General features: G+C 41.1%; 1 protein-coding gene and 1 long non-coding RNA gene across 6 annotated transcripts in view; both read right to left on the bottom strand.

Moving 5' to 3' along the window:
- Positions 1 to 336: 336 nt before the first annotated feature.
- Positions 337 to 22,887, bottom strand: part of Cwo (transcription factor cwo) — an 86,596-nt gene continuing 64,045 nt past the window's right edge. For 3 of the 5 annotated variants that reach the window (XM_076307645.1, XM_076307646.1, XM_076307648.1), the window contains 3 exons: positions 3,930 to 4,113; positions 3,598 to 3,834; positions 337 to 3,516 (listed from right to left, as the gene is read on the bottom strand). In XM_076307645.1, the coding sequence (XP_076163760.1) occupies positions 2,939 to 3,516; positions 3,598 to 3,834; positions 3,930 to 4,113 (999 nt within the window). In that variant the 3' untranslated portion in view covers positions 337 to 2,938. Of the gene's footprint in view, positions 3,517 to 3,597; positions 3,835 to 3,929; positions 4,114 to 4,904; positions 5,377 to 5,581; positions 6,273 to 22,887 lie in introns of those variants that run through there. The other 2 variants (XM_076307647.1, XM_076307649.1) reach the window with 2 other exon arrangements.
- LOC143144842 (uncharacterized) lies at positions 7,448 to 11,370 on the bottom strand. The gene is made up of 2 exons (XR_012991538.1): positions 9,622 to 11,370; positions 7,448 to 8,215 (listed from the first exon to the last, which is right to left on the bottom strand). It is a non-coding gene; the product is annotated as an uncharacterized LOC143144842 (long non-coding RNA).

The following is a 22,887-nucleotide window of genomic DNA, read 5'->3' as shown; positions in this document are numbered from 1 at the left end:
TCCCACGTGCGGTCCGTAGCTCCAACGTGAGTCTTTCTCGTAGAACAGGTCTCGTTGAAAGATCGAGAGGAACGAATAAACGTAGGTGTCCATAGTCTCGCGATTGGACTAACTTCTGGATCAGTCTTCTCCGAATCTTTGGACAAAGTTTGAACGATTCGATGAAACTTCTCTTATCCTGAAACGAACTCTCAAAAATGTTTCTATCGATTTCTTAGTCGGTTGGAACGAAATCCTTGCGCAAGGTGCGTGAAATATACCTATCTATCGCAAGTACAAAACAATGATCCAACAAACGGGAAACAACCATGGGAATAGATATGCAAGGTACACGACTATGGTAAATATAATTTATTCCGTATAAATTCTTCGTTAACGTTACAACTAGACGTGGTATGTACAAATATATATTTAATGCAACGATCTTACAAGAATTTAGTGTAATGCAGGTCTTGGTCAGTCGTTAATTGCCGAGGCCCGTTTACTCGGGACGTCTCGAGCAAGACTCGATCCCTCGTTGCGATCGAACGTGACGCATAATTGTTCGCAGAAAACTAAACGCTGTTCTTCGTAAATGAAAATGTATAGGCACTTCTGTCCGGCTACCTTACGCTTCAAAAAGGATAAAAGAAAAAAAAAAGAGAACAGAATCTCGTCGCATCGGGTCAACCGAACACGGTACGCGCAACTATCCGGTTCCACGTTTGCGCTGGAGAGTCAAGGGGCGGAAAGATCGAGAAACTTGTCCTTAATACTAATTGGCAAACGTTGACGACGGAACCTAGAATTTTCTGATCGCTCGTGGCTTCGCCAGCGGGCGGCACCGCGACGCATCCATCGTGCTCTCGACGACAAAAAGAAATAACGATAAAGCACTGAGAGACGAACCGAACCGATAGAGGAAGATGCAACGAAACAACGATAAAACATTCGCCCGCGAAAAAAGAAACTGGAGGAACGGGACTCGACCGCGACGACGAAAGAAAAAGGGCACACCGAAGCTAAAGCAACCCGGGCTCCACGCCCTAATACTCTATCTCTATCTACGACCTCTATCGCTCTTTCTCTCGAACCTCGTAAATGCTAAGACAACCCACAGCCTCGGTAAATATACAAAAACATCCTCGACGCATCCGTTCTTTGTATCGCAGAGTTAAGAAGAGGCCCTCTTTATTACCTAATTGTGAACCATTATAACAATACAGAGTGATTCTCTTGTCAATGGATCTAAAGACATTGCCGTCTCTTAAACACTCCAGTGATAATCTCGTGTTTGTATATAACGATGAAGCGACCAAAGTCCCTGTTGCGTCATCGGCTGATCGACGACTACTTCAACGAAGACCGTTGTCTCTGAATCCACCGGTGAGACAATCACCCTGTACATCGTAGAGAGAAAGAGAGAACCTGGAACGGATAATTCAGAGTCTAAGTGGGTCGGTCATTTCGTTCGACCTTCGTTAGTTTTACAGCTGACAAAAATTACTCGACATTGACCGCATTCTACCTCACTTGTGACGTCATTATTCTTGTTAACCCATTCATACCAAAAAAAATGAGTAAAATTTACGACCGAATGTCTTCTATTTGGACGTTAACGACCACGATTGAACGTTATCATTTGTATATACCGTGTAGAAAGACACGTTGATTTATTTTCAATCCTTACTTTTACAAAGTTACACTTTGCTGAGTATGAACAGGTTAATCCAAGATCGTTCTTTCTTCCTACGATACTTTGGATCGTTCTTGAAACACAACTGCTGTACAGAGATCATAAGTTGCAAAATCCTTGAAAACTGAACGACAGTGGAGCAAAAGGACCGAGCCTCTGCTCTGGCCAATTACCATCAGGGATACCCAACATTTAGATGCCAAATGATCACGTTACAGAGGAATAGAATCTCCGTATCAGCGGGAAATATACAAAACCACAGATACAGGGATCTTATTGCGTAACAAAATTTTTCGCGTATATTTATAAAATGAAGGGTATCTTCGGTACAGGTCCAAAGAAAATTGTTGCACACTCCGGAAGAGTGTTAAAACATTTTGTGATCAAAATTTAGGTACTCTGGCATTTAAAATATCGATATGGCATCGTTCCACGGGTTCCGAGAAATTGTGAACCCACAAAAATGTAAATTAAGCGACAAGTTCGCGAAAACAACTCGGATGTCTGGGATGAACGAAGAGAGAATTTTTACTCGATCGTAATAGTTGTTCTTGACATTAATTACTGCGTAGAATCGATCAAAATTATATTACGGGAAACGTTGTTCCGGCAAGTAAATATTTCTGGTATGCGCTCACGTCGATGCGTTTCAGTAATCAATCGCTCGTTATCGCTACGTCTCACTCTGTTTCGATGCGTGTCCTTCCAACATTTATCACGCGACGGACTCGTACAGCCAATAACGTAAACGCGTGCAATTTGAAACAAGCATAATCCGATTAATTGGCAACTTATGATCTCCGCAGGGTAGCAAGTCGGATGATACGTGCGCAAGTCACTGGTCACCGAGACGCAATTCCTTGTCACCTACCTCGGCCCTCTCGCGGGAGGACTCTTCGTTTCCCTGCGATAGAACGGGTTACTTCGGCAGGAGCGTTCGTCGTATCTTACGAACTAAAGAACCAGAAAGAAACTTAAAACACTATCCTCTATGCGGGCGAGGACAGCGCGACTGGTTCTCGTCGAAGAGGCAAACCGACCGAAATACTTCGTCGAATCGTTGGTACGACGATCGTCGATCGAATTCTTGGCCGTCGTTCTGCCCCACCGACGATGTTCAAATACTCGACTGACGATCGTTCACGGTGCGAATCCACGGAATACCGCGGACATCCGTCCGCGTGTGAACACACGTTTGCGCACATGCCTCGGGGAGAGTGTGAACGAACGAGAATAGGACATCGAGCCACCTTCGGACAACGTTTATGTCTGCTGCTGATGGGGAGGACTGTGATGGTGCGACCACGCTGGCGGCGACGAGTGGTTGAAGTTCACCGATATCGTCACCGGATGGAGAACCGTGTCGGGGCCCGTGTCCGGGATGAAGTTTAGATGAGGCCTCAGCAGCGACGCCTCGACGGTCAACGGGACGTAGAACGCGCCACCGTCGTGAAGAACGAAGATAGGGACCCCGTGGGACGACGATGCCTTCTCCGAGCTGGCAGCCGGTGGTGGGCTAGACTTTATCCTCTCCGCGGAGAACCTTTGCTTTATGGAGCTCTTGAACTTGTAATTGGAAGGCTTGCAACTGGTGGCTGGCGGCGTGCTATGCGAATGGGTGCTATGATTGCTGTCGTCGCTAACGATCGTCGGTGGTTGTATGATCGCTGAACGTAGAGGGCGCTCTGGGTCACCGAACGAACTCACACCTGAGCTCGAACCGTGGTCCGAGTGACCGTTAGGCTGACACATCGTGGGAATGCTGGTGTGAGCGTAGCTGTTGCCGTTCGCGATGCCATTAGACGCTGGCATCTCGGGATGGGGGAAGCCCAGCCTGTCGCCTGAAAGTTTCGGACACGGATCGTTACACGAAACTTCTAAACAGACGAGGTGTTCTAGTGTCCCTCGCGAGGACTACTCACTGGTAGCCAAGATCTTCTCGCAGTGCTGCTGCAAATGGCTAATGAGATGCACGCAGAGGGAGTCTCTGGCGAAGAAACCTTCCACCTCGACGAGAAAGTGCATCGTCTCGCTGAGACATTCTTGGAAACCCAGCCTGTAGTGTTCCGCCGCGGTGGACGCCACTGTTGAGTGGGAGACGCTGTCCACGCTGTCCTCCGGGTGCGTGTGAGCGGACGACACGGCCGAGTGCTTCGTTTCTGAACGACAGATAAGGAACGTTAGCTAATTTTTTATTCGGTACCGACGTATCGACCAACCACCGGATTGTTCTCCGTATTGGACCGATCGGTACCTTGTCGAAGACCTTGAAGATGCTTCATATGGCGAATGGCCATCTCGATGATCTCCGTCTTCTCGACCCTGCCTCGGCCTTTCTTCAAGTACTCGGCCGGTATGAGCCTACTGAGATCGGCCAAGCAATTGTTCATGCGGTCTCTTCTTCGCTTCTCGATGATCCTATGAGACATCGGATCTTGCTGCAACATAATGAAAAACACCGTGTTAAACAACGACCGACAGGTACCATCGCGAAACACTTAGAAAGCATCGCGTACATGTTATTTCGAAACATAAATTTATTTGGATAACAACGATTTCGGACAACGATTTATTTTTCATTCTTTTTTTCGACACCGATGGAAAAACAATGGTCGGGACGATTTCATTTAGTAGTAGTTTTAATTCACTCTACCTTAACCACGAACGCAACTATAATTAGGTTTTTACGATCGAGTTATGTGGGCGGATCTAGAAGAGTGAAAGTTATATCTATGCATTCCAACACACAAAACTATAACTCGCGAACGACTGTATTGTGTAACCGAAATTTCGAACTCTTTCTTCATTATTTCGACGTTTCATTACATCGAAAACACTTAGTATTTTCAAAATTACTCTTTCAAACAATATAACGTAATTATATCGCGAGTAGAGTTTAAAATAGAATAACACATTTTCTGCATTAACTCTTCGAATTTATTTTTCATACGATTAGATGTACAGAGCGTAAAGAAACATTTGCAACGAAAGATCAACTTTTTTTTTCATTTCTACGCAATCTATTCAAACGGAGGATAAAAAGGTCAAAAGGAACCATGCGTCGCGGACGAACCGTTTCTTTGTAAAATATTGTTAAAGATTTGGCCAATCAGATTGCGCGCTGTTCTTTCGAGCAGCAAAGCGCTTCCTCCACTCTGTCTCCCGTTAGTGTATACACATCAATGACGCATTTTGTATGCATTTGCCCCTACATATGCACAGCACGAACCTAATTGATCGAAACTTCAGTCACTTTCCTGAAAGAAAATTCGAAACGTTTCATCCATTTGTCCGATAGAAGACGTAGAAATAAGAAATCTTGAACTTTCGTTTCAAAGCAGCTTTTGATAATAAATTTCCACTCGTCCAGATGCGCAGATTCATCGATGAAAGCTGAAAAATATTCTCTTCGCATTCGGTTCTTATATCGGCTTCGCGATCACTCAATCACTTTCTTAACGATACCCTAAACACTTTAACCAGTTAACAATTTCTTAATAACGTCGAATCAATGCTTTGTCAACTTATTAACACCGCAGCGTTGTCGTGAACATGTATAACAATATACTCTGCGGGGGACACAGCAGCAACTCTATCGAAGCGTTGTAAAAATCACATTCGAATAATTAGATAAATTTTATTAATATTAATATCGCGCGTTCGCCGGACAGTGTTTTGCGTCGCATTCCAGCTTCGAAGGATCGCCAATATTTAACCAAATTGACGACCATTTAAAATCGAAAGGCTTCCACGAATTAAAACACGAACGATTATTCGTCCATCGAGAGGTTCGAGAAAAAAATCAATTTCTCGCTCGATGATAACACGGAACAGCATATTCCACGAATTCCGATGAACGTATTTCTCTGAAAACCCGGTTGCACCAAATAGGAAAGAAAGTATCACCTCTTTATTCAAACAGCGCCTCTTCCTCATTGGCGGCGAGTGCACTGCCGCATCTACGTGACTGTTCGTTGGGTAATATTGCATATTCAAAATATTGTCCATGCTATGCGTCACCATCGTGCTTCGACTACCGAAACACGCGAGAAAAAATGAAGGCGAACGCGCCTTTATTGTTCCTCCTTTTTCCTGCGAGTGTCGCGCCCGACGGTGCTTGCTATACGCGTGGTGTGTGTCCCGTTGAAACTATACTTTGGACACACCAAACGACAATAGGATAATAGTCTCTTCTCTGTTGACTTCGAATCAGTCTATTTAGTGGAAATACGACCAAGTGTCGTTTACGCTGTTCTCAAAACGATTGACAGCGGTATTCGCAAACGGGAACTCGTTACTCGAGACTGTTCACGGCGCGGAACAATGCGATTCGTGCGACGATGCGCGTTGTGGACGATGTCGCGCGAAACAGCGGACGCTCTCGTAATCCTGTGCGTGCTTCGATATGGCACAGCCAAGACTGCGATCCACGGGTGGCGGCGCTTACGTTCCTTTAACAAGGAGGGAGATGTCGCTCGGCGATGACGCCGCGCTATCACGTGTTGTAAACGCGATGCATAACGCCCAACACGTGAGGAAACACGTTTCGTCGAGGAAGCCTACTCAGGAATTATCTGCCGCGGTATTTTTCTCTCTCCCTGCGAGACTATATATTCATCGTTACCGAGGAAAAATTCAGACGGCCGCCGGTAGCACGTATTTTTCTATGCAAACAGCGTACAGCACTGCCTTGAACCAGATACTCGCATTCGAGAGTGACCACTGCCCGCGTGACGCGCTGCCGTTCGCACAAAAAATTACGCCTCGTCGAGTGTGTACGTGTCTGTGTGTGAGTCGGGCATGGAACATAACCAAACATTTTCGATCGAACTATTTCTCGCTGCGTATCGTGTGTGCAGGCAGTGGTCCTTACGGTTTTTGGTTATAGTTTCAAACAAGAATAGTTGATCGAAACCAGTGTTTCTCGAACTTCACCTTCCAACGAGTCATAGAAATATTATTCTCTTGATACATTTTGAAACTGTATTTGCGAATTAAATTCTTCTTAACTTTCCGATTGCTGTACTCGAGTATATTGAAACGTGGGCAATTATATCATGCTCGATATCCAAGTTGAAAAAAACTCCAGGTAAACGAACTTTTCGATTTTTCTGGACAATTTTTCAATATTTCTTATACTTTATTTAATTTTTACATTTATTTATAATAAGTAGAATTATTCAAAAATGAATTGTGAAATTAATTCAGCACAGAGACCGTTACTTCTCGCTAATGAAACAGTGAAAGTGTTAATTAAATTGTTGTACGGTGATATTCGTGTATAACTTTCTAATAATAAAAATTCTGTCTAACTTTGTACGTTTCGGTACGTGAAATTATTTTAACGCGTTTACCTAATCTACATGCATTGGAAAGAGGGTATTTGGAATATCGATAATCAAAAACTTATACTTCTATAATACAATAAATATGAATATTAAGAAATTCTTTTACCTGCATTTCAATTTCATTTATTCAGCGTCAGCGTATTTTCACTGTTATAAAAATCTAAACGATAATTAACTTTTTTGTTAAGTTCAAAACTTAGTAGTCATTGCAAACACGGTTGGATAAACGCGTTAGTATCCGACAATGACGAAGCATTATTACGAAGTAAAGTCTTCTAACCACTTTTAACGTTTCGATTCAATAAATATCGCCTCTACGATTATATTAAATACTTTTTTACAACGATAAGTCTTATATCTCAAAGACAATAATGCACATAATTGAAAAGAGAAGGTAGGATAACGAAAATAATAATGCACATAATTCAGACACGAAGGTAGAATATTTACTGCCACGATAATCGACGAAACTTTCTGCACATTCGAGTACAGTGTTCGCACTTGTAAGCGGAGACTATAAACGTCCCGCCTTCGCCAATGCAATCGTTCGAGTATTTATGATCTTTTTGCTTATGATATTATACTATTATAATATTTATACTCGTTTCAATTTTCAAGCGACATTTATACAACCTGTATCTCAAAGATAATAATGGGTACAGTTCCGAAACGAAGGTTTATTTATTTTCTGTCATGATAATCAACGAAAGTTTCTGCACATTCGAGTACAGTATTCGCGCTTGTAAACGGAGCTGTGTACGTGTTGACTCGGACGTCAGACAAGGAACGAACGTTCTCGTTACGCTCGCGGCTTCGGAACTGTAATCGACGCTGCTCGTTGACCCTCGATATCGAAGCTCGTTCCACGAGACGCGAGCAGACGAGCAATCCGGGAAAGGAGCCGGATCGCGAAAAATTGCTGGGGAACCGCTTTAACGGAGTCGAGTTATCGGTATTCCGGATATAACCGGACCGGATAGATTTTTGCGGCTGACATCGAAGCCTGTGTTGTGACCGGAGTTTATTGGCAAACGGTTGACCGCGGTGGCCCCACCAGTGTTTTTCATACGATAACCGGGCATCACCGGATCCAGCAGCTTCACCACCGCTGACAATAACAAACCAGAGCCGTCCGTCTCGCCTCGCCTCCCCTCGCCTCACCTCGCCTCTCCTTTCCTTTTCCAACTACACACTGTTGAAAAGATTCGTACACATCGTTATCTAGCTATTCTTTTCGCGAGGAAAGAAAATCATCTTTCTCGTCGCTACTTTCCTACGGTGAAGGAATCATAATCGCGTTCTTACCCGTTAAATCGAAAACTTTCCCGCTTATTTTTCTCGCCATTTTTTTTTTCTACTTCTCGTGTCCTTGAGATGTACTAGAGAAACGCACACTCCCTTCGTCGTCCATTGGCACAGAATTTTAACGGTACGTAAAAATCCCTTCGTACTGCGCTAACTAACGTTCTTTCCGAGCGAAATCCGTTTTACTCGCGGAAAGAATGCCAGTTTACGGATAGTTACTTTTTACCTATTCACGAGCGAGTAAAATTCACCCCCGACGCACAGGGGTTCTCAAATTGTTATCACTCGCGGCTCCTTTTCGTAAATATAAATTAACGGTACTTAGCTTTGGTAATATATTTAATAATAATTGTTTATTGTTATTAACAGAATAAAATTTTTCTTTATCTTATCTATAGGCGTTACAAATTCAATCGTACGCGGTGCGGTAACAATTTTGGGAACCGGTATTCTCGACGGGGGAAAATAATTTAATTTATACCGATTATCGTTGTAAGCGTATAGTTTTGATACAAGGATACGACATTCTGATATTTTAAGATAATTAAAAACGTACTTTACGCTTTTAAAAATATTCCGCAACCGCGAAGAATTTTAACTTTCCGAGAAGTCTACGCGGTTTAAGCTTCGATGGGCAAATTACCGTCCATTATTGAAAGGTGATTAAGAGGTAAAATTTTCGATAATCATCTTATATCTAATAGCTATAGTAACCACTCTGTAGCTACGAGTATTCACGATGGTGCAATTTATTGCGGAAAAGAAATATAATTAGATGATAAGAGAATTTTTGAGCTTTGCGAACAAATTTTACAAGAATCTTTTCTGTTACAAAATTCTTAATCGCTTCACCAATCTTCGAATTAGAGGTAATACAATTTTCTGTATACAGTATAAATTACACGATGGATCGTTAATAATTTGTAATTATTTCGAACTTTGAGAAACTTGGACCGAAACATTTTTTCACGTATCACATAATGACAATATCGTGGAAAAACTTTTCTTTATCGTTCTGTACAAAGAATTTGCGAATGTTTTAAGAGACACCCTCCTTGGAAAAAAAAATTTCTATACCTGAGACTTTTTCTTAGTAGTTCCAATGTTTCTAAATTGTACAATTGTACAATTATAATTTACTCAAATTCTATTATAATAAGTTTGCATAAAAATACGGTACAAATTTTTCGATAATTAATACGTCGACCCAATATCGACGGGAAACAGCGATATCCACGTTTTTCTGGATTAAACACATTTTTTCACGGTCCCCTTGGGTCGTAAGACACTCACCTTAGTGTTTGCTCTCCATACTTTGAAAAACACTGTTCTATAATTTGCTGCGAATGTTCCGTAACCGTTATCCGGATACGACTGTACAAAACGTCCGAATAAAAGTTCCGTGAGAAGTGAAATCGAAGATCGAAGATCGAAGAAACTTTATCCAGTGGGCAACGGCACTGTTATGCGAAGAAACTTAAATAAACAGATTGAAGTACGAAGCAAGGCGTCGTCGCGACATCGTAAGCGTAGATTTTAAGAATTATTGCAAAACATGTTTTCCGCTTTGCCAACACACGAAAGAGTTCACGCAACATTGACGATGAACGAGGCATCGATGAAAAACACAAATCGTGCGCGATGGAACTGTGTCACGAGCCGATGAAATTAAAATTCGGTCAAGAGCGAGGAGGAACAGACGCGGAGAGTCCAAACACCTCGTGTTCGGGCAAGTGGCTCGAGCACTCGTCGAATATCGATCTGTGATTCCATCGACGTGAAAGTGTTTGGACACTCGAATATTCGAGTAACTCGAAATTCAAGAGAGAAACTCCTTGAGAGAACTCGAAGGATCGAGCAGTTCGAAAAAAAAAAAACCAAGCGACTTGAAAATATCGAGTAGTTCGAATTGAAGCGAGTGGTTCGAATCGAAACGAATAACTCGAACGAATCCCTCGAACTGAGCACAATAATTGTGCTTATGGTTTTTATAATTGAAATTGTGTGTATATTTAAAATTCTTCCGTTTCTACTATTACTTTTAGAAATAAATATTACGCAACTGTTAGCTTCCTACGACGGTTCTGTATAACTTTTCCGTATTTTCGTTTACCAAAGAGTGCAATCCCTACACGAATAAATGAAATAAGATAAAATAAAAAAAATAAAAAACAAATATCTGAACAGCTTCTTCTCAGACGCTCGGTTCTTTCGAGCTACTCGTTTCAATTCGAGCTTTTCGGTTCTTTCGAGACACTCGTGTCAATTTGAACTACTCGTTTCGATCCCAATGAATCGATTCTTCCGAGCTACTCGATTCAATCCTAATCGATCGGTTCTTTCGAGCAACTCGAATCGGTTCGACTATTCGCACCGATTATAACTCGGTTCGTTTCATCCGAGTATTCGAACACCTCTGATCGGCGATTAAGGCGCGTAATCGCCGAAGCGGGAGAACGATTCTCCGCGAAATATATTACTATACTTCTCTGCCGTCGTCACCGAGTATCCCTTTTCGCGAAGGTCGTCTAATTCTAGAACATCGTCTACCCGAAGTCCCTGGCCGACGAATGATCACGTTGACTGTGTAAGGTACGCTTATGAGAACAAACATGTGACCGCGCTGATTACAGATGGTGTACTGTGAATAAACACGTGCTGTTTTCCACAACCCTGACGCAATCGTACGTACTATTCCTGTCACGTGCAAATACCATAACTATCCTCCACGAACGTAGAAATTTCGCGGCTATTAATTATCCCATCGATCGATAATGAAATATTCCGTAGATTCGTTCGACAATGGTCCTTCGACGTACTCTGTCTCCACGATTGTGTCATCTCGGACCAAATATAGGCCCGTCCTATCGATATTGCTCATCGTAAGAAACGAAGGTGAACCTTCGTGGTAGCGTCAACGGTATAACAACACCAGCAATTTACGATTCGCTGTTATTGGACACGACGACGCGAAGAAACACGCGATAACTTGTGTTAAAGTCCAAACTAACGAGCACTATTTTCCAGAATCGAAACCGCCTTCGCTCGTTTCTGTATCGTGTCGTCCATAATATGATTAATCTCCGATCGGTTATCGAGAAAGCTCCGTTATCGACTTCGTTAATGGCACCGCGCGAAGTCCAAGACGATATCCCATAACGGCGCACTTGCGTCCCATTCGCAGAAAGCTCATGATAATCGTTACGTCTACGTCAAGCCCTCGTGACGCTCCGTTGCCTCGTAATAAAACTCAGACGATACATGCGACCAGAGAAAACGAATTCCCCTTTTGTATCTCGATAAGGAATAGTAGGAGGCACTGCGGGCGAAAAGATAGGAAACGCACAGACGCGCTATGCTCTATTATCGAGGAACGTGGTTACAAACGATACGTTGCAAAGGAAAACAAACAAAATACACCGATTCGTTTCTTCTTTCTCTCTCGGGCCAGAAATAGGTAATCGCAATTGTTTTTTTTTTTTTTTTAGAGAAAACAAGTATATACACTATATTTCGATCAATAATTTTACGTATTGAAAATCGTTGAAAAAGACGCACGAATTTTTGTACGACGAAAGCATCGATGTTTAAAAAGTTACGTGTAAAAACGTAAACCGTGTTTACGTTTGCCTCGTTCCATGATAACACTCGTACTGGTGGTCAGAAATATATAATTGAGAATGATTTTTAATCTACAGAGTGGTATTTATAGCAGGTATCAGAAACGTTACAAAAAGCGAGATTAAACGAAATGGCGGATGAAATCGCGACAAGTATCCATTCTTGAGTGATATTTGTCAATTTTCATCTGTTGGTGCAAACAAAAGAAAAATGCGTTCGAAGTTTTTTGTACCGTTTTCTACGGTGATACTTGTAAAACTGTGTTACTTAATCTTATCGGTGATAGAAGGATCCTCGATTTCGGTTTAAGAACGCACAAATACACGCGTAAAAAACATAAAATGTTATTTATACGCTGACTACGCGAGTAAAAATTAATCTAAGAAACGACCAAAAGAACTTCAATGTATGTGTGTTTCGAGGGCGTTGATAATTTCGTTCGTATTTTGAATTTCGGTATAATATTTCACACGCGTATTCCAAACAGTATAAACTTATAAAAAGATACGAAGGAAAAAAGCATTTCTTACGACCAGAAAAAGACGAATATCCACTCAAGTTTAATCAATGTGTTGCGTTAAAAACCAACGTTACGATTAATCGTCCATTAATTTCACCGATCAGGAAAATGCAAATATCCCCCTTAATTTTAATCGATGTATCGCGTTAAAAAATAACGTTACGATTAATCGTCCATTAATTTTTCTTGCCAGAAAAATACGAATATCCGCTTAATTTTACTCGATGCGTTGCGTTGAAAAATAACATCGCGATTAATCATCGATCGAAATCCAGTAACTGAATATCTCTTCTTTATCGAAGAAGCATGACTCCCGTTACTATTCGTTTCTCTGACTTTTTCAAGCGATAAATGTATCGCAGGAACATATCTAACTGTCCAGTCATCGCTATTTTTTTTCCATTGATTTTCGTACGAAGGGAACGATAACGTAAAAGAATTCTTAGTAATCGCAATTTTGTTGAAGGAAACCAACTGTAGAATTTAACCAATTGGTGACTAGATGGCATCACGTGCGGGACGAGTGAGCGACACGCAACGATTCACGTGCATGTGACGAACGAGAGAGAGATAAAACGCATATGTATGTATACCTTTAGCGCAGGAGGAGACTGTTGAATCGCACGATGATCGTATTTTCACGCAGTTTGAAAATTATTCCGCTTGAATAAAATTTTGCAACCTTTTGAATCGAGACGTCTATACTCGGTACGGAAGTATAAAATTATACGATAGTTATACGACATTCTACACGAACTACCCTTATGGTCGAGGTATAAGCATCGTACGACCTGTGTCGGACAGTATACTCTACCTGTCGGTTGTATTTAGTCGAGCTTCCCTATTTTAAGAAATAATAGTCATTCGATACCGATAGCAACCTCGATTTTAAGCATAAATTAATTGCAGATTCGTAGACATTTTCAACGATGCGTTTTTACGTTGATCGATTCGTCTCGCTAGTTAGAGAGTCGTTTTCCATGATATCGAAAAAAAACTATAACCATTGAACCGAAATTATAATTATATTTTCGATATAGCGATCGAGAAACATGTAGAAATAAAATAGATAATTCCGTTTAAATGATTCCTTTCTCGGAATAATTGTGATCGAATTTAGCAATAAATCTTACACGAGGATAAAAGAGCAAAGTTTATTCGTGTCTATTTTTAATCCTTACCGTAGATTCTCTTCGGGAACTATTTTCAATTATACAAATAGTTTACAGGTACGAACGAGAGCTTCGTTGTTTTCCTTTACGTAATTATAATTTGTTTTCCTGTTTGCTTCATTATTTATCGCGTCTTTGTTACTCTTACGGCCAATAACGTTCAACGCAAATCTTACACACGTTGTTACTAAACACGTGAACGCAACCTCAGAGACGAATTCGAGCAGAAAAGTTCGTATAAATATACGACCTCTACGACTTTGTTTTCTAGTTAGAATCGCTTTAGTCTTCCAGTAATTCGTATAAAAAACGAATTACTTTTCCTTCGATCGTTTGTAAGTAAAACGTTTCTCGTCTTGTCTGCGTCCTTGCTGTCTGTTATGTAAACACTAGTTTGTAACGTGCTTGAACCAGTTCGATGCATTCTCTCGATGACACCGGTACGCATAGATTTCTATTTGCGGGGATACCTAAAGTCTTTGCTTTACAACACACCGATAGATAACGTCGAGGTGCTCCGACTGCATATTCGTGAGCGTTGCCAGCGAATCTAGAGGTGCACGATAAAACGTTCAGAACGATACAAAATCAATTGTAGCATTTTTTCTTATTTTAGTGCGCTAAATTCTTCTCTAAAATTATACGTAACGTATTTATGTAAAATAATTGAAATCTATCCTGATTCTTCTTCTCGATTCGAATGAATCGTTTCGAGTCTGTTAATTTGCTCGCTTTCTACGTGTACATTTAAATATCCTTTTACGAAAATTTACCAATAATTCGAATAAACTCTCGATATTTCGTATATTAATAATCGTTCGATGGAAAGTATTATAGTAAATAGTACTGAACGCGATCGAATGCTTCTTTGTTGAGGCTTTGCCGTACGATTTAAATTTCCATAACGCGTGTCATAATCAACAGCAAGGTCGGTCGCATGTGTCACAACTCTCTTAGAAGACTAAATTCTCTCTCAGAAGACATCGTATAAGAGTTTCTTATTAATATTTTTAAGAAAATATATTCGAACGTACGAATGTGAACAAGATTTAACCATGATTCTCGTGTTTTGAATTTCCTTATCAGGAGTCTGACACGATATTGTAGACAAAGTGTCAAGTTTCAATCCTTTAACGGTTGAAACTTTTATCTCGATAAATTTATGCAATTTACCAAAAAAACTGTCTACATTTTTTACTGTCTAAATTTGTTTTACCTATGATATAAAATGTAAAAAATTATGTTTCACGCGCACCGTTTTAATAATAACTTCTTGTGCGGTAAACTTTGAAGTTCGAGATACAAAGACCTACATCGGAGTCTGAACAACAATATTTGATTTCTACTTCTAACTTTCTTTCCATTGGTTCGTTTTGAACAACGCACAACACATTTTCGTGTTGGTTTTTCTTTGTTAGCAGTTGGTGAAATAAAATCGATAAAATATCTTTCTATTAATCGCAGTGAAGACAGAACAGCAGGTCGACCTAATTTGCTGGTTCTCGATGAATCAGTGATGTGATATTTCGATATCGGTGCGTCTATTACTAGATCTTATCGTCTATTACTTACAATCGAAATTGTAAATGAGTTCTTGTTCCGCCATCTTTTTAATATAATTATTATTATTATTCCCTTTTCTTTTCCATAGATTGGAAAGAATTTGATTGGAAAGAATTATAGAAGAATTTAATTCTAATGAATTTTTATCTATTTATATTTATATATTTTTATGATTAAAATTACAAATGTTGTATGCATTTTACATCGATCGGTCCAAGTCGGTCCACCCTGTACAAATTCATTCCACAATACTCGATCCAAACGATCGTCACGATACTGTGATTCAAAACGGCCAAAATCCGGAAAAAATTCGATAATCGATAGTCTCACTCCTACTAAACTATCGCATTATTACAATTTTCCTATTATAATACATACGACCAGCTTGTGCATTTTTTAAGGTCTCTCGTCGTAACATACTAGATTGTTTAATAAGTTTTCTCGTTCGATAAAACTTATTCAACGACCTATTAAAGTTAAGAACACCGGTTAAGGACACCGAAAAAAAATCAGAGCGCGCCATTCTTCTTTCAAACGAAACGTACTGAATGAAAATACAGAAAAGTGTCCAAGCGACGATCCAAAGGGCAAAACTAACAACACCAGAGTTTCCGTAAAGTCGTCGATTATTTTGCGTCAGGCCTATAGGAAAGGAGACAGTCAATCTCATGGAACAAGAATAAGTTCGTGCACCTCGTTTCTGCGCCATTGCGGCTACTATTTAGGTCACCTGCAATCATCACCACGCGAACGTTTCTCGCGATCTTACGGCCAAGAACCGAGTGATTTTCCGGTCACGTTACTTCTTTCCATAAATATCGAGTCGGCCCTCGAATCGACCAATGCGAATAAACGAACGAGACTCGACGAGAGGAAACACGTTGTTACTCGAAACGTTGCAACCGATCACCCTTCGAAACTCCAGAGGAGAGGAAGATCGGTAGTGGCACTTTGATTTTGGAACGCCATTGGGTATCAAACGATACAATTTATTATTTTATGTTCACCGTTACCGACAACTACGGACACCTCGAGTTAAGAATACTTGAGAGATAAACAAAGAAGAGTAGAGAAAGCGAACAGCGATGCATTAGACGAAACGCGTTGCAGGAAAAAAAATCGGTGCACTTTGAAGGAACGAATGCACAGCTAAGAACTCTACACCGGGAATGCCTTTACAATTCTCGTACAAAACAGCCATGGTCGCTTGTATCTCACGAGCAATTATAGACTCGCGCAATCATCTCGTCTCATTTCCCTGCCATTCATACTATTCCTCCGAGGAAATGACGAATCACGGAATACATTGTTCACGAAGTGTTGCCACCTTCTTACGTTACAGCATCTGGAAATTCGAGGTCTGCTAATTACACGCTTAAAAATAGGGATTACAAGGCTCTACTCGCGAAAGGTTCCTTTTTATCGATATCTCGTAAACTATTGAACAATCGAAGCTAACGATTATTTTATATTTAGTGTCCAATCTCAAAATTTGACGCCGATCGGAGGTCTCGTATGGATAACGAAACGTTGGCGAATATTTTTAAAAATTAAAATCGAACAGCTCCAGAGACCCTGGACGAGACACCGAAACCAAAAAGGTGGCATTTCTATTCGAAAATACGAGCTAGAAGAAAAACAAGTGTAAAATTCAACGCGGATCGGTGAATTGTATCGAGTTCGTATTTGACGAGAAAAGATTCAACTGAAGATATTCAAGTCGGAACAGAAAAATACCGAGGAGAGAAACAAGACAATGTTTACGACAAATCTTCCACGCTGCTGCACGAATCGAGTCATTAAGAATATTCCTGGTGACGTCAAACGGATCAAATGGTAAGGCAGATCCTTCGAACTAATCTTGGACGGCTCGATCGTAAATTTACTACGCGTTGCGAGTCGTCATTGGCCCGTGGGTAACATCCGATGACGTAGAAGCTGTATCGAGACCCTGACTCATTGCCGGAGCCATGACCGAGAATCCAGTCAGGTATTTCCCGACGTGAATCGTCAGGGTGGTGCGAAAATCACGTTCGCGCCGAAGAGCACGTATCTTCCATAACAACGTGTTACGGGCAAAACGAGAAAAAGAATCGCGCGACCACGATACGCCCGAAGAATTCAACGATGTTTCTTGTATTCGTCGTGGAGGTGCGAAAATTACGACCATCTCGCGAATCGCGTATTCTCCGTGGCGAAAACCCTTGCACTCGTGACCAGAGGCTTCTGGTACCATCGATTTTTCTTCTCGTAGGTTCTAGTACAATTCAGTTCTTCGGATCAATTTTTCATCTTAGCATCCAACGATGCTTACCGAATCCACATCGGCTGGTTCTACGCGGGAAATGTTCTCGAGAAATGAGAAACTCTACCGAACTTATCAAATTCAACAGAGTTCCAGATACTTAATCTACACGGGTGAGAGATTTTTCTTCTCGTAGATTCTAGTACAATTGAGTTCTTCGGATCAATTTTTCATCTTAGCATCCAACGATGCTTACCGAATCCACATCGACTGGTTCTACGCGGGAAATGTTCTCGAGAAATGAGAAACTCTACCGAACTTATCAAATTCACCAAAGTTTCGTATACATAATCTACTTGGGTGAGAAATTTTGGTCCTCGTAGATTCTAGAACAATGAATCTACACCGACTGGTCCTACGCGAGAAATGAGAAACTCTACCGAACTTATCAAATTCAACAGAGTTCCAGATACTTAATCTACACGGGTGAGAGATTTTTCTTCTCGTAGATTCTAGTATAATCGAGTTTTGTAGATAAATTTTTCATCTTAGAATCCAATGATGCTTACCGAATCTACACTGACTAGTTCTACGCGAGAAATGTTTTAAGCTTATCAGATTCAGCAGAGCTAACAGAGTGTTGGATACCGATTCTGCATCGATGAAGAACTGTGCAAAAGGAGGTAACATCGAACGAGAGGGAAGTCGGGAAATAAATCAAGGACAAATGGACACCATGGACCACAAATTATTATAGAAACGTCTTATCCCTTTAAAGTTAACACACAACGAGGACTGCCCTATTTCTTGAGAGATTATAACATTTTATTTACATTTTTCTTTTATCACTTGTACCGACTTTTATTCATTTAACGAGACAAATATATATATATCCAAATTCATTTTCATCAAAGTTCAAATTATAGTGTAAAAAGTTGAAACATTCGATAATTTGTATACCGGTTATAGTCAATTTTCAGCTTATTATTACATAGTATTACCAACGAGAGTAATGCTATTTAAAAGTTTACAAGTATCAAAGTTCGTGTCTTGTAAACGCTCTAGAGAACGTTGAACGCGAATCACTGACAAGTCTACGAAGAAACGCATCTCGTCGTTATCCTCTCGTGTCGCGACGATTTCGCGACACGAGAAACTGAACCGGCGTTTGGGCCGATTATCGTCACGTGAATCGACGAAGACGATCGATTTCGCGATTCTTCGGGCCAGCGTCCAGACAATCGATCCTCGAAAGATTAATCACGATTACGCAACGCTACGTCGCGACGTTGGTTGTGTAACCGAAAATAAAGACCCACAGCTTTTCACCTCGTCTTTGGTCGGACGGCGACAACCTCAATTGGCAATCACGACGATTTCGGAGATATAGAAGCGGTTCTTCTGCGCCGATCCGTAGAATCGAGTCAAGGATAGAGATGCCGCCGGTGAGTCGAGCGGGACGCGGAGTAAATTATTTTTAAGCCGGCGGTACTTCGCTTCACGAAAATAAGCGTGAGCTTATGTTACCAATCGGATCGACACTTTCGCAACCGCTCGTCTCATTTTAGCGGATAGGCTCGTTTTTACCAGTTCGTTGCGATTCGCCACCGCGTATGTATCTATCCTTTTTCGATACGATGCATTTGGAAATAGATACTCGCGCGTGTCACCTGTCCTAGGAGTAATTCATTTTAATGCACGCCGGGCAGACTTTTTCGCGAAACGCGAACCTATTTGGAATTCGTTGCTCGTAAACTGAGATTTCGAACCTTGGTCTTACGATACAAATGACGCGCGTCGCAGATGGTACTTCCGTCCAATGACCAATTAATCTTAGCGTTTAACGCAGATTCTTTCGCCGAGTGCTCCTACTTGGAAATCGTCGCTCGAGAACTTTGCAAGCTTCTAAACGTTCATCCTGTACCACGAATCTGTATCATAGCTACTACTTACGTTAGATTCTTTCCTTATTTGCCTTACTCGAAATTCGTTTGATGCGAAACCATTTCTCAAACTTTGATTCTACGACATATATATATATTACAACCAGAACTAATTATTTTTAAATCGTGACGCAGAGTCTTTCGCTATATGCCCCTACTCGGTATTTGTCACATTCGAACCGACCTTCCAAACTTTCATCCTATGACACAAATGCGTGTCGCAGCCGGTGCATCGGTGCAATGACTAATCGATCCCAATGCACTGCGCAAATTTCTTCGTTGCAACCTTTTACTTGGAACTTGGAACTTCTGAATCGATCTATCGAACGTTGATCCTGAATCGTTAGCCAGTGGATCGTTGCTATTACATTACGCGATAACGTGGACCTTTATTTTCTCGCTGGTTGAACTTGTTCAAACGTACCGTCCTCCCTGTTATCTTAAACAATTACTCGTTTCTCCATTCGTTCCTCCGCATAATTTACGTATTACGCGGCTTCGACATTTCACGTACCTACGTGTTTTTTTTTTTTTTTGATATCTACGGAATGGTATCTTTCCACGATAATCCGATACACGAATCTGGTCATCGTCCACAGGTATCGCAACGATACTCGAATTACCATCTTCCGCTCTAAATTTTGCGATTAGAACGTACCGTGCAATCGTCACGCTTGCTACCATTGTTTCGAATTGTTGGTATCGATGGTACATCGGGAACATTGTGGCTACTCGCCACTGTGACGACTTTTTTATCGCTTCGCGTTAATAAGATACTTCCAAATCGACAAACATATTGTGTCTCCTAACGCGAGATGTTTCAATTAACGCTAGAACTGGCAAAGGGGTCAATTTGACTTTAAACTTCTTTGCGAACTTCTTTTTAAAATTACTCAATTATTAACGATGCCTTTGTCTACAATATTTATGGACAATTATCAAAATAGACGACCAATGGTACTCGTAAATTAATTTTCCCTGTTCTCGTTTAACTTCGTAAATACGTACGTGGTCCGAAACAAATAATAATACGTTCACTAATAGGTAGTTCTAGCATCGGAGAACAACGATACTCGAAGAAAATCAGACGAGCCATAAATTGAAGATTCACGGTGGGTCGTGTCGAGACCCAGAGGGCTGCAACTTGGGTCACCGGACCTATTCTATCTTCAAGTTTTCCCCAGACCTGACCCAAATCTAACTCAGACCTATCGTATCTATCTTCGAGTTTTGTCAGTCTCTTTCGAGCAATAGAACGGTCGGTACGCGGCAAGCAAAATCTGTAATCACTTTCGTACAATCGTGAACAACTATCCGCACACGTGAATACTTGACTAACAATGAATACATTTTGTCGTTAAAATTTCGAGAATTCGAACATCGTGTCCTTCTTCGAGTTGACGATTAACCAGAAGACGTTCACGGACCACCGTTATCTCTCGAGCACGAAGCGTCGAACGAGGAAACTTTCGGGATAAAATATTCCCGACTCGCAGCCAACATCGTTTACGTAACGCAGTTTAGAGAGTTTTGTGGAATAGTCACGAGGATCGTCGCGGCGAACCGATCGTTTGAACGTCCGAATCGGCAAAGTAAAGAATTGGAAAGTCCCGCGAGTCGAAATTAAGGGGTCACTGAATCCTCTCTGGTGTTCTTGAAATTCTAATATAAATCAGGAATTAGCATGAACGGCTAGCGATGAAAGCCGACCACTTGAAATTCCGAACTTTCGCATTGCTTGACCACCGATACGGAGAAGTCACGGTGCGAAAACCGAAAGCGATGCAATTCGTTCCGGCTCCGATCGATTCGAGCGACGCCACGCGAGCATTGTACCGTCGTTCTCTCAGAGACGTTCATTTTCAATCTGGATCCGTGTAATGCCCGCTGTTCGATTTACAACGTCCCTGAAGAACGCCTCGTCGCGTTCTCCGAACGCTTCCTGGATGAACAGACTACACGGAATCTAGGAAGAGCACGATGCTACGAGAGAACTCGACGGGTCTTGTAAATTCATTTTAAAGATGTAACGAACGCTTCGTAAATGTTATACCGTTATGCGCGTTGCAACGATTTTTTCGGTTTTCGAGAATAACGTTGATCGTTTACTGTGCTCGGTAACTTACGTCGAGACGTCTTGGCGATCACGGGTATATTTTACGAGATTGTAATTTTGTATACGTTTGTATACGTATATAATACAATCCGGATGAATCTGTCGTCTTTTGTATACAATACGATACAAATGAATTGCGTCGTCTTTCGTATAACACAATGCTAATGAAACTGTTTTCTTTCGTATTATATAACACAATGGAAAGAAATCTTTCGTCTTTCGTAGAGTACAATACTAATTCGCTAAAATTAACCTTATCGAAACCTGGTAAATTGCCATCCGTGTACGTAGCTGATATTTGAAAAGATCTTCGTCAAATATAGGAAGATGCAAGACGAAAATACGATTACAAAGCCAAGTGTAATAATAAATTGTAATAGAAATGTGCTCTCGATTGAAACGAAACGTCCGACGTTTTACCTAAAATTTTCGAGCAATATTCTGTGAAACTGTCCACACTTGCGATCAACTTTCCTCCCCAGTGGTATTCTACACTTTTCGCTCTTAGTTTCGCGCGATAACTCTTGACGACGAGTTAGCGACCGATGAGAGTGTAAATTTGGAATAAATAAATCGGGACGACGCATTCAACGCGCCTAGTTTGTCCCTTTATCGGATTCTTCCAGAAACTTCGAGAAGTCTCGAAACATCTGCCGTGGTCCGTAAAAAGGTTCGACAGTGGTAGTTTAAAATATACTCGTGCAAATTATGTCGATAACGAGTGCGCTATCTTTACACTTCGCATACGTCGGCCAGTTCCGACCGCGTAAAATACCTTAGAACAATTTGTCCACCGGTCACGCGACGTTTGCGTGTGACGCGTAGATTAGTCACTTTAGACGATCGGAGATTATCGCGTGGAAAATATTCTTCGAGCTGATCGGAAAGCTTGGGAGGAGTCATTGTTTGTGTGTGTTTTTTTTTCTCTTTCTTTTTTATTTCGCAATCGGTTAATCGCGACCGAGAATTTCCAAGGTGAACGACGTTCTTATTCAAATTGAAACGACCCGTCCCTTCGAAAAGATTGACACGTTGACTGTCACGAGAGTTTTCCTTATTCAAGGAGCTTCTCGACTTCGACTTTCCGTCAAATTGTTCCGTAACGAGTAAAAATGTTCGTTAATGCCTACAAGCGTAACTGTTACTTCGTAGTATCGTTAAGGATGGTAACGTTGTTCAAAAGTTTACCATCGAGCTTCGTTTCTTACGAATGTTTCAAGGTGGGTGGGTCTTCTGGAATATTCTTATCTAGAAGCGATTTTTTCGATTTCTTTCGGGATTTAAAAAAGAGAAACTGTAAATCTTTTTCCGCGCGAGTTGTGATGCACGTATTCGCTAATATTTAAACTGTACAAAATTACTTTTCCGAAACGAAACAA

This window comes from Ptiloglossa arizonensis, chromosome 3, assembly GCF_051014685.1.
Source record: "Ptiloglossa arizonensis isolate GNS036 chromosome 3, iyPtiAriz1_principal, whole genome shotgun sequence".
Lineage (NCBI taxonomy): Eukaryota > Metazoa > Arthropoda > Insecta > Hymenoptera > Colletidae > Ptiloglossa > Ptiloglossa arizonensis.
This window is presented reverse-complemented; position numbering and strand designations above follow the sequence as displayed.